Source organism: Babylonia areolata, chromosome 20 (assembly GCF_041734735.1).
Source record: "Babylonia areolata isolate BAREFJ2019XMU chromosome 20, ASM4173473v1, whole genome shotgun sequence".
Lineage (NCBI taxonomy): Eukaryota > Metazoa > Mollusca > Gastropoda > Neogastropoda > Buccinidae > Babylonia > Babylonia areolata.
Genome location: NC_134895.1, coordinates 53,972,192 through 53,989,722, shown reverse-complemented (window position 1 = coordinate 53,989,722; position 17,531 = coordinate 53,972,192). Strand labels below are relative to the sequence as shown.

Genomic DNA, 17,531 nt, shown 5'->3' with positions numbered 1-17,531 from the left:
TGCTGGCGCCAGTTCAAAAAGGATTATCTTCTGGCAAACCTCAAATCACGTCATGCATAGATTATGGGTGCACTCAATAACTATTCACGAACGTATGCGGCGCGCGAGCGCGCAAATGTGTTTGTGTGTATACAAGTGTGTGTTAACCTCCCCGACCTCTTTGACGCAGTGCTTCGTCCTTTAAATCCCGGTACTTAACCAGTGAAATCTATCTAGAAATAGCGAAATGACGTCTGCGACAGATTACAAAAATAAGCCCACCAGTCTTCTCTTAGAAAAATAATAAACAAAAATTCATGCTATTCCCTTTCTTTCGAAAGCCCCTCTCCTTAAATCCCAGTTCCATCCGCCCATTTCTTTAAACGGGAGAAAAAGTTACAGTAAAGTGGGCACTGATGTTTCTTTTAACAAAACAGAAGAGCAGCATGCTGGATTTGAGTCAAGTGGCGCGTTTTACAAACGCCGATTTGTTTTTCTCGTTTATGTTTCTAAATATACGTCACGACGTCGTAAAAAGAAATGAACTGTTGGGTTGAATTTTCTCCCTTCTCGTCATCCAGAAATAAGCAGTCTTCACTCTGTGTGTGTGTGTGTGTGTGTTCGTGTGCGTGCGTGGTGCGTGCGTGTGTGTGTAGTGTAGTGAAGTGTTTGTGCAAGTTTGTGTGGGTGTGTATAAGTGCGTTTGGTGGTTCTGAGAAAGAATGAGACTGACATACGAACAGTGTTATTTCGTTCGGGATTAATCCCGTTATGTGTCTGCTCCGCTGTTTCAAAATGTGTACTTGCTTGTATATTTAATGTTGTACACTGCACCCCTTTACGATGGACAATGGCTTTTATGAATCAACCACCTGAACACGAATATCACTCTTCCACGCCCTCTTTCCTTTTCTCTCTACCCATCCTATTTTGATCATCTTGCGAAGTTTGACGTGAATATTTCATATCGTGCTCATTAACATATTGTTTACGTGTTTGTCCCACTGCATTTCTCTCAAACTTAGTACGCACTTAGTCTCTCTCTCTGCGCGCGCACGCGCGCGTGGCTGCATGTGGCACAAGCGTGTATGTTTGTGTGTACGTGCACGCGCTATAGCGTTTCAACTTGTGTGTCTGCACACATGCGTGCATCCGCGCGTAAGCGCGTGCATGCTTACACGCGCATTTAAACTGATATGTGCGTGACAACAGGATCAAGCAGCCGGTGTGACCAAAGAACCAAAACAGTCAATCCCAGCCACAGGGACATCGATATATGTATACACCACACAGCCGTTGCACTTGTCGGAACTGCCAGCGTGGTACACCTCGGCTGTTGCTTGCATTGAGGTGATCTGGCTGCGGATAATGCTGTGGTGTGGTGGGGCCGGGGGTGGGGGTGATGAAAGTGAGTTGTTGCTGTGGGTGGCAGTGGTAGGTGGCACCTGCAGATGCACGATTCATTCTGTGGTGGCACCTCCAGATGCACGATTCATTCTGTGGTGGCACATGCAGATGCACGATTCATTCTGTGGTGGCACCTGCAGATGCACGATTCATTCTGTGGTGGCACCTGCAGATGCACGATTCATTCTGTGGTGGCACCTGCAGATGCATCATTCATTCTGTGGTGGCACCTCCAGATGCACGATTCATTCTGTGGTGGCACCTCCAGATGCACGATTCATTCCGTGGTGGCACCTCCAGATGCACGATTCATTCTGTGGTGGCACCTGCAGATGCACGATTCATTCTGTGGTGGCACATGCAGATGCACGATTCATTCTGGTTGCAGCTTTTATTTTATTTGACCTGATTGGTTGGGGAAGGAGTGAGACTGCCAGGTGGTTGGCGATGTTGATCGAAGCTGTCTGCACAAGTCTTTAACTGAGAAACTTTTCACCATCAACACTAATACACGAAAAAATGACGGTCGTAACTTGCATATGTGTACACATGCACTGAGGAATGTTTACCCCCCACCTTCCCACAGCACTGACCAGCTTTAAGGCAAAACAGTTAAAACATTATTGATTTCTGACGCCTCTTCCTCATGGAAAACGGCAACTTTGGGGTCCGGATGTAATACTGACTTTTTCAATGCATATCCTGCTTGATCCGTTGGGCCTTTTGGGCGTGTGGTCAGGTGTCCAGTTTTTAATCTGGGAATCTGGGGATTTTTACATTTTTTTCCCATTTATTAAAAGCACTGCATACGAACTCAGTATACTAGAAATCCACATTCAATAAACACATAACTGGGTAAACGTTTTAAAGTGCGCATTTACAACAGTGAAATTCGGAGAGAGATAGAAAAAAAACAACGAAGTCTACAGTAATCCAATCAAATGCACTATTGAAATCGACGTGGGGCATTGACACCCATCATCAAACGATTACCGTTTTGTTGCTGCTGTTATTACTAACGCTAAGCTGTCGTTGTTGCTGTTATTACTAAGCTGTCGTTGCTGCTGTTATTACTGACGCTAAGCTGTCGTTGCTGCTGTTATTACTGACGCTAAGCTGTCGTTGTTGCTGTTATTACTAACGCAAAGCTGTCGTTGCTGCTGTTATTACTAACGCTAAGCTGTCGTTGTTGCTGTTATTACTAACGCTAAGCTGTCGTTGTTGCTGTTATTACTAACGCAAAGCTGTCGTTGTTGCTGTTATTACTAACGCTAAGCTGTCGTTGTTGCTGTTATTACTAACGCTAAGCTGTCGTTGTTGCTATTACTAACGCAAAGCTGTCGTTGTTGCTGTTATTACTAACGCTAAGCTGTCGTTGTTGCTGTTATTACTAAGCTGTCGTTGCTGCTGTTATTACTGACGCTAAGCTGTCGTTGCTGCTGTTATTACTAACGCAAAGCTGTCGTTGTTGCTGTTATTACTGACGCTAAGCTGTCGTTGTTGCTGTTATTACTAACGCTAAGCTGCCGTTGCTTCTGATGATCTGCCACCTCCGATCTGTTCCCCGCCTCCTCCTCCATCTCGCTACCTCCCCCCCCCCCCCCCTCCCAAACCCCAACGTCTATCGCCTGACAAAAATACGACGGTAATATCGGCCTCCATGTGCGTCAGCGCATTGCTTTTTTTTTTTTTTTTCTTTTCCTTCGCAGTAATTGAGGAAACAACTTGTTTACTTTGACCTTCACATGGGGTGTACTTTTATCCTGGGGAATAGGAATAGGGAAGCTTTAATCCCACCACCTTTCTAGTGATTTTCAGTCAATGTCAGATCGAAAATTAAAAGATGCAGCTCTAAACTGTAGGTGATTTTGTTTCATGTGCGGTCTCAACTGACAAGGAGAGAAGACAACATAGAGTAATGAACGATGGACTAGGAATCGAAGTAATCGGTAAAAGCTTTAAGCTTGTTGATGCTCTTTGTCATTCATTGCATTGTAATCATGTGTATTGTTCAATAATTAAAGATTATTTAAACCAAGTAATCGGTTTACCAGACTAGACACTGACTTTTTCTTTCTTTTTTTTTTTTTTTTTTTTTTTTTTTTTTTTTGCTGTTGGTATACAGTATGGACAGCTCAGCTGGAGGAATGGAGAATTAAGTGACAAACAGGCAGACATACGTAGACAGAAAGACAGAGAGAAAAAGAGAGAGGAGGGGCGGTGCAGTTTAAAAAGAAATTTCAGTGACACGTACGTTAATCGGCTAAACGTTTACTACAATATCAAATTCGCCTTCTAACATTTCAGCATAGCAAACAAAACACGACAGTCTCTCATATAAAACCGCACGAACAGATACCTGAAATAGCTGAGTTAATTTTCATCAGTGTTTTCAAAGCATGTTGGATGTGCAAAGAAGGCAGGGTGGGCGTTCCACAGAACTTGTGTAAATCAGCCCGGGCCCCAGCTTCAGTGAACAACAAACAAGTTCAGTGCTCTTCGCCCCTCCTAACTGGGCGCACAACGTCTGGCTCCAATTTGTGTGCCCTTGCAGAAGCGAACGCTAATTTAGCATCTCTCTAAACACACACACACACACACACACACACACACAAGGGCGCGCACTCACACACCACAAAGAGAAGGATAACAGCAGAGATGAATTCCAAAACCGTATCGCTTGGAATCTTATCACATCGTCTGTTTAGCATTGCATACTGGAATGTAACTCAAACACGAATAAATGACCTGGTGTGTGTGCGTGCGTGCGTGTGTATGCGCGCGTCTAAATAAAAGTGTTATTTTCAGATTGAAAATTAAATCACACATCAAGCTTTCAAGCTATAAAAACACGTGTGTACTGATGTGCACGCGCGCACGCGCGCGCGCGTGTGTGTAACAGTGCCCTTTAGTGCATCTGGACGTGTGTGTGTGTGTGGTGTTGTTGATGCTGTTGTTGATGTTCACGTTGTTGCTACCGCTGTAAATGATAGAAAACACCCCTCCCCACCCGCCATTTTCTTTTCTTTTTTTTCTTCTTCTTCTTCTTTCTTTTTTTCTTTTTGGGGCAGGTATATTTCGTATGTAACTCTCTCTATAGAAGAACAGCACATATGCTTCGCAGACTCCTGCACGTGAAGTCACAATGAACGCAAACGTTTCTCTGCTGCACGGAAACAACACAGTGGCGTTAATGTATCTGTCTAGCTTTTGCACGAAAGGGGAAAATTTTTATCAACTGTGGCGAAAACTGCAAATAACAAAATGATGGGCAAATGACTGACAGTAACGAACAGCTTTTTTTTTTTTCAACTGGACATGTCTGCCAGTTCCCCTGCGGTTAGACACGATACGAAGTGGCTTTTCGGAGAGAAAGCTGACACAGTGTTCATTTGGAAGGGGCGGGGGAACAAGTCGAGGTTTGATACTGAAAATAACTAAAGATATTTCCTTACCTACAGAACCTATCGAAAACCAACTAACATTTTTAAAAGCCCTAAAACATTCACAACAAACGTTTTAAACATAACATACGCGCGCGCGCGTGTGTGTGTGTGTGTGTGTTCAAGCGTTAAGCAAAGAGACTGTGCGCCCACTTCCCCATGATATTCAATGCGAGGTGAATTTGTGTGGCTGCGGCCGCGTCAGTTTGTGTGCATGTGGATGTGTGTGTGTGTGTGAGAGAGAGAGAGAGAGAGAGAGAGAGAGAGAGAGCGGGGGGTTGCAGGGAGAGAGATAGAGAGAGAAGGAGAGAGAGGGGGGGGGAGGGGAGAGAGAAAGAGAGCTGATACTAAATATCGTTGTCAAAGTATGGAAAAGGGTGAGGTCGATCAGTCACGCAGTCGGAATCAAGTGCAATTGACAGAAGTCAAAGAATAGCTGGGTTTTTTTTTCTTTTAATCTATACTGTTGCCAAATAACTCAGTGTGCGCTCCGGGTGTGCTCGACCGGTGATATAAACCCCTCAAAAATCTGACTGTACGACGAGTACTTCGCACGCTCGCTCACACACACACACACACACACACACACACAGACAGACAGACAGAGAAACAAAGATATGTAAATGGAAAGAAAGGCCGAGACAGTGAGACAGAAAGAATGGCTGAGAAACAGAGACCACACAAAACAGACAGACGGACAGACGGAGACAGCAAAACCACAAAGGTAACGTGTTTGTACACCTGGCACAGAATGTTCGTCCCAGTCGAGTGCCCTCGCACTGTGTTAACTAATGCTTCGTCTGACTCTGTGTGTGTGTGTGTGTGTGTGTGTGTGTCAACGTGAGTGTGACACTGTAATGAGATCAACGGGAAACTTTCCACCTGAAGAAAGGTAAATCGGTCAGCTGGTCAGATCTACACATTTGTGTTTTCGATAGCGGAGAGTGTTTTTAACCGGCGATAACTTTTCTGTCTTTGTTCACGTCAGGTGAAAAAATTCAGTGTCCTTGTTTTGTTTCCCTCATCGAGTGGTGGTGGTTGTCTATTTTGTCAGTTTTTCGTTTGAGCACTTCCTGCTAATGGACATTTTGTAAAGTTGTTGGTGACATACAACTTGAGTGCGAAAGCGTGCGTACACACACACACACGCGCGCGCGCGCGCACACACACACACGCACGCAAGCCAATGCGTGCGCCTACACACATATATATATATATGTATGCATGCACGCACACACATACATAAAAGTATGCATACATACAGATACGCCCACGATCTCTCATTCTCTGTCACACACACACACACACACACATTAGACAGGGACAGAGAGGGAGGGTTAAAAACGTATCCTGATTAAAAAAAATTAAAAAAAGAAGGAAAAACTAATGTTGCAGGAAGTAGAACCTGCCCTACCCACCTAATGTTCACGTTAAGCCGCCATCAGCATTATCTGTTAACAAGTGTAATGACGCACTCCGCCTTCTCTACAGCCTAATCAGCATCATTCATCCCTTTCCCCCCCCTCCCCCCCACTCCTACCCCCTACCCTTAACCCATTCTGACGATCACGATTCCTCCTCTTCTGTCTCGCTGTACAGGAACAGAATCAACGCCTTCATGATACCTTTTTTCTGTTGCGTTCGTGGGCTGCAACTCCCACGTTCACACCTAAGTGGGCTTTTACGTGTATGACCGTCTTTAACACGCCAATTTGTTTACGATGTTTTTCCTCCCCTCACCCCCACTCTCTCTCTCCTCTCTCATCGCATTATCAATGCTTGTCAGTTATGTCAGTCCCATCTTTTGACACTAGTACTAACACTTACGTTTACAGTATCAGAGTCTGTGTATACATTGACAATACATTAAAGCTCATGTGAAATCTTTATTCGGGAAAAAAACACGGTTGAAAAAAAAACACAAAAAAACACATAGTGAACACGATATCAAATTTCGAAGTGGCCGGAACGTTGTCGTTGCGTGTCTGCGTGCGTGTGTGTGTGTGTGTGCGCGCGCGCGTGTGTGTGTATGTGTGTTGAACAATGGCTAATCTGCGTCACCGTAATACTATGTATGTTACAGTAATTTATTGTGAAACCAGTAATACTCATGAAATCCCTGAACGTCTGGCATTTCACGTAATCAATGTGGCCATCAGAAATTTCATGGAATCACTGAATTTCTTAACGAGTTGACGAAATGTCTGAAACCCTGTCTCTCGTTATTCACTAATTTATTGGCTGGTTTCGGTGAGTCTGTGCAATTGTTTTGAATTCCCTGTGTGTGGTGAAAGGGGGCCGGGGTGGGGGTAGACCTGTATCCTTTGAACGTTTTGACGAAGGGAGTTGTGGTGCGTCCTTTCCTGAAAGGTCTCATCCATAGGCCAGGTGGATCTCACTGAAGTGTGATCAATGAAACATGACAGATGCAGCTGGATGATGGTTCATCGAAATCACCCCCAGCCCCTGACACCGAAACGTGCTGCAGAAGCTGCGTAGCAACTCATGGACTCCTTTCTGTTGCTTGGTGCCCCTGTCATCCTTCAAGGTGACAACGGATCTGACGTTGCTGCCACTGTTATTATCAAGAGATATGGCCGACCAGTCTACAGTTTTGTCTACGGTTAGCCTCTTCATAAAAAAACAAAAACAAAAACAAAGCCAAGGTTCAGCTGAGAACACCAACTGGACATCAAAGAAACGTTGGTGCTATGGATAGCAAACAGCTGAGACATCAGATCAAAATTGTAAAACAAATAACTGAATGAAATGCGCACCACTCTATTATCAACTGTTCTGCTTATGCGGCGAAGTTTGGGTGTGATTTATCTCTACTAGCAGAAGTGACCTCTGGAACTGAATATAGTCTAATTTCTCTGAATTCAAATTAAGCTTTGCCAGCTGTTGCCAAACCTGATCTATCACAGGGAAGAGTGGCAGACAGCACAGTTCAAATCAAAAAGTGTCGCACTGACGCCGGCCCATACCGGGCAGTGAGAGGACTTCATTCAAGAAATCAGTTTTACCTCTGTCCACAACAAAGAATCAGCGTGTCTCTCTACATCAAATGACTCTACAATCAGCTGTCATCACTCAGGTGAATACTGAAAGACGTGTTTTTAGGTGCAATGTAACGGGAGTACAAAGTGCCGAACTGCATTATGCTTTCAGGCAAATTTGCTCTGCAATTCTCGCTGCCACGGAAGAATGCCACAACAACGTGCCTTTGATGTGGTGTTCGTTTACCAGGCTGATCGTTCAACGCATGCTATTTATAATTTTATTATTGCGACCTTTTTTGTTGTTTGTTTAGCATATTAAATGCAATTTAAATCGCATAATTACTGACGTACTCTTATGATTTATATCAATTCTATGTATGTGCATCCCATGTGAGGTTCAGTTCTTTCGTGAAATAACTGACGTGTACATAAGAGATTTCACGAAATCGTTAAAAAGAGTGTGTGTGTGTGTGTGTGTGTGTGTGTGTGTGTGTGTGTGTGTGTGTGTGTGTACGTGTGTGCGCGCGCGCGCATGTGTGTTTGTGTGTGTGTGATTTCATGAAATCTCTGACGGACACAGTGGTTAAATGAAAATTAAAATTGTCGGGGATTTCATGAAATCATGGTTTCACAATATCACACAAACACACAAACACACACACAACTTTTGTCCGCCCCCTCCCACTCAAGTTCCACCATACCACCATCCTCCCTCTTTTTTCCGACTGATAACACCAGGCTCTGCTTTTCTTCTTCCTGTCTGTACTGTGGTGCTGTGACAACACCAAAGCCTTCGTGATTCTTCCTGTCTGTGGTGGTGGTGGTGGTGGTGGTGTGTCCATCGAGATCGATGATGACCATCATTGTCATCCAGATGGGGGATGGGGGAGGGTGGTGGTGGGGTGGGGGGAAGGATGCTCATGAGTCTATCTGTGAGTGCGCAGATGGCTGAATAGTCCAATCTGCGCACGAAATGTTCGCTGACAGTTGGGGCAGACAAAGACAGGCATATCATTGTCAGGGAGCTTGTTTGCCCGTGACTTTCTGGCCTGCCTCTTCTGAACAGCTGCAGCAGTCCTGTTGGCCTCGCACAACTTGGCGCCTTTGTGCACAGCAGCGCGCCATTTGTTACGGTCCACTGCAGATTCCTCCCAGGAGTCAGGGTTGATATCAAACGCTTTCAGAGAGACCTTCAGAGTATCTCTGAAGCGCTTCTTCTGACCTCCGTGTGATCTCTTCCCTTGTTGCAGCTCGCCATAGAAGAGCCTTTTGGGCAGCCGATGGTCTGGCATGCGCGCCACGTGTCCAGCCCAGCGAAGCTGGGACTGCATCAGGATGGTGAAGATGCTGGGAAGGGTGGCTTTTGCGAGCACCTCTGTGTCTGGGGTCCTGTCTTGCCACTTGATGTTCAGTAGCTTCCTGAGGCATGTTGTGTGGAAGTGGTTCAGCTTCTTGGCATGTCGTTGGTACACTGTCCAAGTTTCGCAGCCGTACAGTAGTGTGGGGAGAACTACTGCTCTGTAGACCTTTAGCTTGGTTTCAAGACTAATGCCTCTTCTGTTCCAGACATTTGCATTGAGTCTGCCAAAAGTTGCACTTGCTCTTGCAATCCTGACATTCACTTCATCGTCGATGGTCGCATTTCGTGACAGTGTGCTGCCAAGGTATGTGAACCGCTCCACCGCACTGAGTCTCTGACCGTTGACTGTGATGTTGGGCTCAACGTAGGGTTTCCCTGGGGCTGGCTGATGGAGAACTTCAGTTTTCCTCGTGCTGATGGTAAGGCCGAAGTTCCTGCTGGCAGTGGCAAACTTGTTGACGCTGAGTTGCATGTCAGCTTCAGATCCAGCGTTGAGGGCACAGTCATCAGCAAACAAAAAGTCTCTGATGATGTCTGTCATGACCTTCGTTTTTGCTTGAAGCCTTCTGAGGTTAAACAGCTTGCCATCTGTTCGGTACTTTAGGCCAATTCCAACATCGCCATCTCTGAAGGCATCAGTAAGCATTGCAGAGAACATGAGGCTGAACAGCGTTGGAGCCAGGACGCAGCCTTGCTTGACACCATTTGTGACAGGAAAAGGAGCAGATGTTTCACCATTGTCCTGGACTCGAGCCTGCATGCCTTCATGGAATTGGCTGACCAAGGAAATAAATTTCCGAGGGCATCCGTACTTGGCCATGATCTTCCACAGTCCCTCTCTACTCACGGTGTCAAAGGCCTTAGTGAGGTCGACATAGGTGGAGAACAGATCAGCATTTTGCTCCTGACATTTCTCTTGCAGCTGCCTTGCAGCAAACACCATGTCGGTGGTTCCGCGCTCTTTCCGGAATCCACATTGGCTCTCAGGCAAATGACCTTGGTCCTGTCTGTACTGTGGTGCTGTAACAACACCAAAGCCTTCGTGATTCTTCCTGTCTGTACTGTGGTGCTGTGATTTTTCCTGTCTGTACTGTGGTGCTGTAACAACACCAAAGCCTTCGTGATTCTTCCTGTCTGTACTGTGGTGCTGTGATTCTTCCTGTCTGTACTGTGGTGCTGTAACAACACCAAAGCCTTCGTGATTCTTCCTGTCTGTACTGTGGTGCTGTGATTTTTCCTGTCTGTACTGTGGTGCTGTGACAACACCAAAGCCTTCGTGATTCTTCCTGTCTGTACTGTGGTGCTGTGACAACATCAAATCCTTCGTGATTCTCCATGTCTGTACTGTGGTGCTGTGACAACACCAAAGCCTTCGTGATTCTTCCTGTCTGTACTGTGGTGCTGTGATTCTTCCTGTCTGTACTGTGGTGCTGTGATTCTTCCTGTCTGTACTGTGGTGCTGTAACAACACCAAAGCCTTCGTGATTCTTCCTGTCTGTACTGTGGTGCTGTAACAACACCAAAGCCTTCGTGATTCTTCCTGTCTGTACTGTGGTGCTGTGACAACACCAAAGCCTTCGTGATTCTTCCTGTCTGTACTGTGGTGCTGTAACAACACCAAAGCCTTCGTGATTCTTCCTGTCTGTACTGTGGTGCTGTGATTCTTCCTGTCTGTACTGTGGTGCTGTGACAACACCAAAGCCTTCGTGATTCTTCCTGTCTGTACTGTGGTGCTGTGACAACATCAAATCCTTCGTGATTCTCCATGTCTGTACTGTGGTGCTGTGACAACACCAAAGCCTTCGTGATTCTTCCTGTCTGTACTGTGGTGCTGTGACAACACCAAAGCCTTCGTGATTCTTCCTGTCTGTACTGTGGTGCTGTGACAACACCAAAGCCTTCGTGATTCTTCCTGTCTGTACTGTGGTGCTGTGATTCTTCCTGTCTGTACTGTGGTGCTGTGACAACACCAAATCCTTCGTGATTCTTCCTGTCTGTACTGTGGTGCTGTGACAACACCAAAGCCTTCGTGATTCTTCCTGTCTGTACTGTGGTGCTGTGACAACATCAAATCCTTCGTGATTCTTCCTGTCTGTACTGTGGTGCTGTGACAACACCAAAGCCTTCGTGATTCTTTCTTCTCTCCTCTCCCACCCACAGCCCACATTCTTCCTCCCTCACAACCCTCTCACATCGCATTACTTGTGTTTTGCCATCTTTTGTAACAGTAATATTTTAATATATTGCATAAAATATTCGGTTGATCATCTTTTCTGTGCAAATCTGTTTTGTTTTGTTTTTTTGTGGGGGAGGGGGGGGGCGAGGGGGGGTGTTGTGTGGATTTTTTTTTTTTTTTTTTTTTTGTTTGGTTGGGATTTTTTTTTTTTGGGGGGGGGGGGGGGGGGGGGGGGGGGGGGGGTTGGCCAACTTTCGACAGTGTTAATATACAGCATTCAATAGTTTGTACTTTGGTCTATGCGTGGACAGTTTGGTAGCTAATGTTTATGTCTGGTAGCTAATGTTTATGTGGCACTTTTGTTGCTGAAAAGTTGTACTGATCATTTTTCACACTTCTTCATGTTTTTTTCCCTCGTCAAATAATCGAAGGAGCAACCCTTTATGATACACTCTCTCTCTCTCTCTCTCTTGCTGTGTCACACACACACACACACACACACACACACACACACACCCGCGAGCGCTTCCCCTGCTGAAGGAAAATGCTGTTCTGTTAAAACGTGACAGCCGGTGGTAAATAACATGGCTATGAACACAAATTACATTAGGGTTCTCTCCACACGAGTGATAAACTGGAGTTATTTCAGACACTGTGTGAAGACCACATATCTTGAAGAGCGCAGCACAGATTTCTCTCACCTCCAAACCATAAGCATAACATGCGTTCCCCAGATAATCAAACAAGAAAAGCAAATTACGTTTCGCTCGTCCGTCCTTCCATGATATACAACGAAGTAACCGCGTTTCCTTTCTAATTCAATGACTGCGAGCGAAAGAGGGTGTTGACGATGAAGATATGGCTAACGATAAATCCCGGAAGATAAAAGCTTTAGTTAGAACTTTCCCTTCTTTTCCATTGCTCCCAGTTGGGGTAACAGACCTAGTTTCATGTCCGACAGGCCAATAAACTGATTTTATGTCTTTCAGACAAGAACAAAAAACCATGAACATTTCAGCTCAGACGAAAACAGAGACTACACACAACAGGCTACGTTGTAAAACAAAACCACGAGACACAAGAGCACCAGCCACAGACGCAGACAGGAACGATATACTCACAGAACAGGATGACGAGTCCTTCCACGACGTAGGCGCCTCTGCACCTCCAGTTTGTATCCTGTCGCATATTCCTCAACATGGTGCCTGCCCTCCTGCCTTGCTGATTCTCCTGGTGGTCCCTGGTGTGCCTTTTATCTCCCTGAACCGATGGATGTGGTGCCGTGGGTTGCTCACCCTTCTCCGGCTGTGTACGTGTACTGTGTAACGGGCGATTCGTGACTGGCCAGTTGGCGAACAGAACTCCGTAAGACTTAACGTCTGTTGGCTTTCCTGCACCGTATTTTGGTTCACCAACGTTCAGCTGAATAAAAAATATGTATTATCATCATCCTTCTTCTTCTTCGTCATTGTCTTTGTACTATTATCATTATTGTATTATTATCTTTATTATCATCATTATCATCATCAGCAGTAGTAGCAGTGGTGGTGGTGGTAGTAGTAAAATATTCATATTCTCACACACACACACACACACAAAGAAAAAAGAAAAAAAAAGACAAAAAAATACGGAGGTAGCAGTAAAATATTTATATTTATACACACACACATACAAACGCGCGCATAAACACATGTACACAGAGAAGTCGCCCATGTGCTCGAGCATGGCAGAGAGTGAACAAAGTAACTGTCTTTCGCGAATAGTCATTATTTCCTTGAAAATAAAATATCAACTCTCTTTATTCTATGCTGCTCCAACAACCATGCCATGCCATTAAAATCACAATACGTGTAATTATTTCCTAGAGAAACTACCGTATCAGGATTTAAAGTTAACGGTTAAAGGAACCATAGCCTTTGACCGCCATTGGGGCTGTTCATTCACATCCGCTATGTATAGGGTTCGGTATTGAAAGGCGGAACTCAATCCTCTCTTTCTGCTGTTTTAACCTTCCCCAATCTGTCAGCTACCCATTCTAACGAGGGTACCCCCGAAAACGAAGTACGGCTGCCTATATGGCGGGGTAAAAACGGTCATACACGTAAAAGCCGACTCGTGTACATACGAGTGAATGTGGGAGTTGCAGCCCACGAACGACGAAGAAGAATCCAGGGCAGAGTGAGTAATATCGGGGAAAAAGAAGTGTCGTGCCCAAGGACACACCATGCCGAAACGGGCCTCGAGCCTGAAACTGGTCAACACTGGATCACAAGTCCAATGGCTGACCCACTATGTCACGGCGCCTTCTTGATCAGGATTTGGAGAAATATAAAGGAAGAAAAGCTTAACCTTTTGATATATCTGCATGGGATACAAGGAAAGTAAAAAAAATAATAAATGCACACTTGTGTGGTTAGCTGAGGTGTATCGGTGCCGGAATCAGAACACGTATGTCTGTGCATAACGGAAATCTATGGAATAGTGCAGGGTTTCTTCTGGCAGGTAGTCTCACAGCGACTTGACATCCGTATCTTCCAGTGCTTAGACTCCGATAGCAACCATACTTATGTGGCTGTTAGTATGGGTGGTGTTTGTGTGTGTGCGCGCGCGCGCGCGCGTATGTGTGGTTGTGTGTGTGTATGTGCGCGTGTGGTTGTGTGTGTGTGGTGTTGTGTGTGTGTGTGTGTGTGTGTGTGTGTGCGCGCGCGCGCGTGCGTGCGTGCGCGTCTGTGTGTGTATGTATCGGAATTAGCCACCTGACAGTAACACCTGTGAGAAGTACCCAAAACGGGCCGCTAAAATACACGCACTGACTGAGACAGAAAGCCGCACACTGGGACAGTCCGAGAAACAAAGAAAAGACTGAGAAACCGGCAGAGGGTCAGGGGAAAAAATGTAGCAACGGAAAGAAAAAAAACAACACGTCAACTTACCTCAAAACAATACAAGATCACACATCATCAATATTCAAGCATTTGTAGAAGTCGATTGTCGCTCAGTCCTCCTTTCCTGTCTTGTCGAGAAAGCAGTGTTTGCACGTAGACACTGGGTATATGAGTTTACCACTCCGAACTCACGTTGGTCTCCCGCACGGGACTCATGCAGCGCAGACCATGTTCACAACTCCTTGGGAAGATGCGTCTGCAGACAAGCAACAGTTCATGGCTTGAAAATAACTTGAAAATGCGCATTTTCACGTGCTACCACAAAGTGGTGGCATGCAATACATCACAGTCGTGGCACATACACGAACACACAGACACATACTATATCATAGTATAGGTATGATGCATGTCTATCAGCACCCATATCATGACTATTCATTGAGTTTGTTGCGTAACGAGAACGACAATCATCGTCATAAGAATTGTCTGTCCAGTAAATTCCACGACAGGTGAAATGGGCATTTTTCCATTGTCATTGTATCATTATTGTTACTGTTGTTATATAATGGACTACAACTGCATGTACAACTAATAATACTTTAATAGTCACACCAAATTACTTTATCTTGATTTTTAGTCTATGTCGTCTAGAACACGTAAAAAAGCTTTCACATAATCCTACTCAAACATTTTCTTTCAAATATATTTTATTTCAAAATCTTCATTTTCATACGGATCTGGTGGAGGGAGAGGGGAGGGACGGGGAAGCAGCTGCGATGAACGACTAAATTCACTCGCCTCAGAAAAAGCTGGCCGGCAATATTTGAGTTAACCCTGCATGCACACAGGGTCTTTTCAGACAAAACACGACCGTAAAAAAACACTCTACTCTGTACAAACACGACACGCGAAAGGTAAGACTGAGTGACACCTTTTCTAAAAGTGTTGTCCCGAAACAAGTGTATATCGTCTCAAGGTTGACGGTGTCCAAACAACCAAAGTGCACTCCTCATTTCAATAAATGGAATCAAACAACGGGATTCAACTTACCACATAAGTTATCCAACACAACCTTCGCTGACGAAAAAAAAATCATTAATTCTTTCTAAGCCTGCACACACTGAAACAAAAACATGCTGAACAGAACCTCAACAAACACTGCACCAAAATTAGATGAAAAAAAATATATGTATAGTCGGTCAAGATAAAAGCACAAATCGCGCCACCATTTGTAGAAATGAACCCCGAAAAAAAAAATGCTTATACAGACGAAAGTAGCAGGCTTCAGTGCACAAAGTAGCCTTGCAGCCTGGTTATTAAATCGCTGACACCTTGCTGCCGTCTGCTGCAACAGCAACAAATCACTGTCCGTTCCGCGCGCTTTCATCAACTGTCGTCTGCTGTCTGTGATGATGCGTTTGACAGCAGCGCCCCTTGTCTACACTGACAGTCTTTCCCCTTTTCTTTTCTTTTGTTTCTTTCTTTTTTCCGTTTTGTTCTGTTTTTCTGTCTTTTTTTTCCCCTCTCGGTCGTTCTTATTTTTTCAGCTCGCGTAGCGATTAGATACGAAACGCCGAGGTGTGCTTCATTTGCTAAGCTTACACACTTTATAAACTACTGCCAGGAGAACGTTAGCTGAAACTAGACCACACACACACGCACACACACACACACACACGGGAGCGCGTGGCACACACCTGTGTCGGTTCAGGAGCACGCGAGCACACACACACACACACACACACACGCACGCACGCACGCACGCGCGCGCGCGCCTACACTTACGGCAGACGAGTCAGTTCCGCGGAAAATGCGTACTACCGGCGACGGTTTTTGTGTCTCTGCCAATGTTGATTCTGGCTGTCGGCAGTCACTTCAGTTGTTTTGTTAGATCCCCAGAGGGAGAGAAAAAAAAAAGGGGGGGGGGGGGGAGAAAAGTAAAAACAACAACCGCACAGCGTTCTATTTTTGAACCACTGCGGTGGGAATCAAAGAAGTATGATGAAAACCTTTTTTCTTTTTTTTTTTTTTTAAGAACCACACACTCATACACACAAACACACACACACACACGACCCTTACTCTGCAGCAATAGAGAAATGGAAAATGGCTTGTCACACAGGAACAACAACAAAAAAAGAACAAACAAAAAAAAAAGAACAAAAAAAGGAACACGGCTTGCTGGCTCGCTGGCCGGGTCGCTCAACACGGTGGTTACCTGACGGAGGCTCGGAGCGTGAATGAGACAAGCAGTGCCGCAAACCATCCGCTTTTTTCGCACAGGGGACCGACTCTCGGCTTAACTGTGGCCTGGCGGTGTGGAGCCGCTGGTGTGGCCGTGGCCAGTTCGGCTCTGTTTAACTGACTGACTGCTATTATCTGGTCTGCTATCACTCATTGTTCGCCACGGACTGATATGGACACTAGAATTCGTGAGACAGTCGTGTCTGTGGCCACGTGTTGCAGTACAAGGAGGAGGAGTATAGGGCCTAGGACCCGCACACGTAGCTGGAACTGATCGACTCTCTTGTCTACTTTTACGTACTCATTGTTCGCCTGTTAGAAGTAGTAGTAGCAGTAGTATGGGACCCGCTCACCGCCAAGCAGTAATTGACTTTCTTGCCTACTGTATTGCTTACCCATTGTTCGCCTATTAGAAGTAGCAGTAGCAGTAGTATAGGACCCGCTCACCGCCAAGCAGTAATTGACTGTCTTGTATACTCCAGCTCTCCCCACGTGTTGTCAGTAGTATAGCACACGTAGACCTAGCAGTAACTGACTCTCTAGTCTACTATCAACTTACTCATTGTTCGCCACATGTTGCAGTAGTTGTAGTAACGGTACAGGACCCGTTCACCTTGCAATAATTGACTGTAGTTTACAGTCAATGCCACGTGTTGTCATTAGTAGTAGTAGTAGTAGAGGTAGTAGCAGTAGTAGACCTTTCGGTAGTAAATGCGTTGGAATTGTTAGGGAGAGGTGTGCTTCAGTCTGAGGGCTGCTACGTTGTGAAGTGTCTGTCTGCCTGTCTGGGAGAAAGGGGCGTGGCTTGGGTGGGAAGGCGATGATGTGGGGGTGCAGTTGTGGGAAGAGGAGCACCTGTGCTCTATGATGTGTGTGTGTGTGTGTGTAGGAGGAGGAGGAGGGGGGGTGTGCGTCTATGTGTGATGTGCGCACTTCCAATGGGGTGTTAGTCTTCGATCGGCCCTCCGCAGTAGTCCGAGGTGCGGGGAGGGGGCGGGGGGGATGGCGGTGGGGGTGTGGTGTGGGGGTTGGAGG

At 45.6% G+C, this 17,531-nt stretch overlaps 1 protein-coding gene across 6 annotated transcripts in view; it reads right to left on the bottom strand.

Moving 5' to 3' along the window:
• Positions 1-17,256, bottom strand: part of LOC143294735 (phospholipid phosphatase 1-like) — a 58,962-nt gene extending 41,706 nt beyond the window's left edge. The window contains exons 1-3 of one of the 6 annotated variants that reach the window (XM_076606186.1): positions 17,056-17,256; positions 14,301-14,508; positions 12,489-12,789 (exon numbers count right to left, since the gene is read on the bottom strand). In XM_076606186.1, coding sequence (XP_076462301.1) covers positions 12,489-12,567 — 79 coding nt within the window. In that variant the 5' untranslated portion in view covers positions 12,568-12,789; positions 14,301-14,508; positions 17,056-17,256. Of the gene's footprint in view, positions 1-12,488; positions 12,790-14,300; positions 14,509-15,050; positions 15,254-15,302; positions 15,905-16,037; positions 16,164-16,334; positions 16,637-17,055 lie in introns of those variants that run through there. The other 5 variants (XM_076606185.1, XM_076606184.1, XM_076606187.1 and 2 more) reach the window with 5 other exon arrangements.
• Between the last annotated feature and the right edge of the window lie 275 nt (positions 17,257-17,531).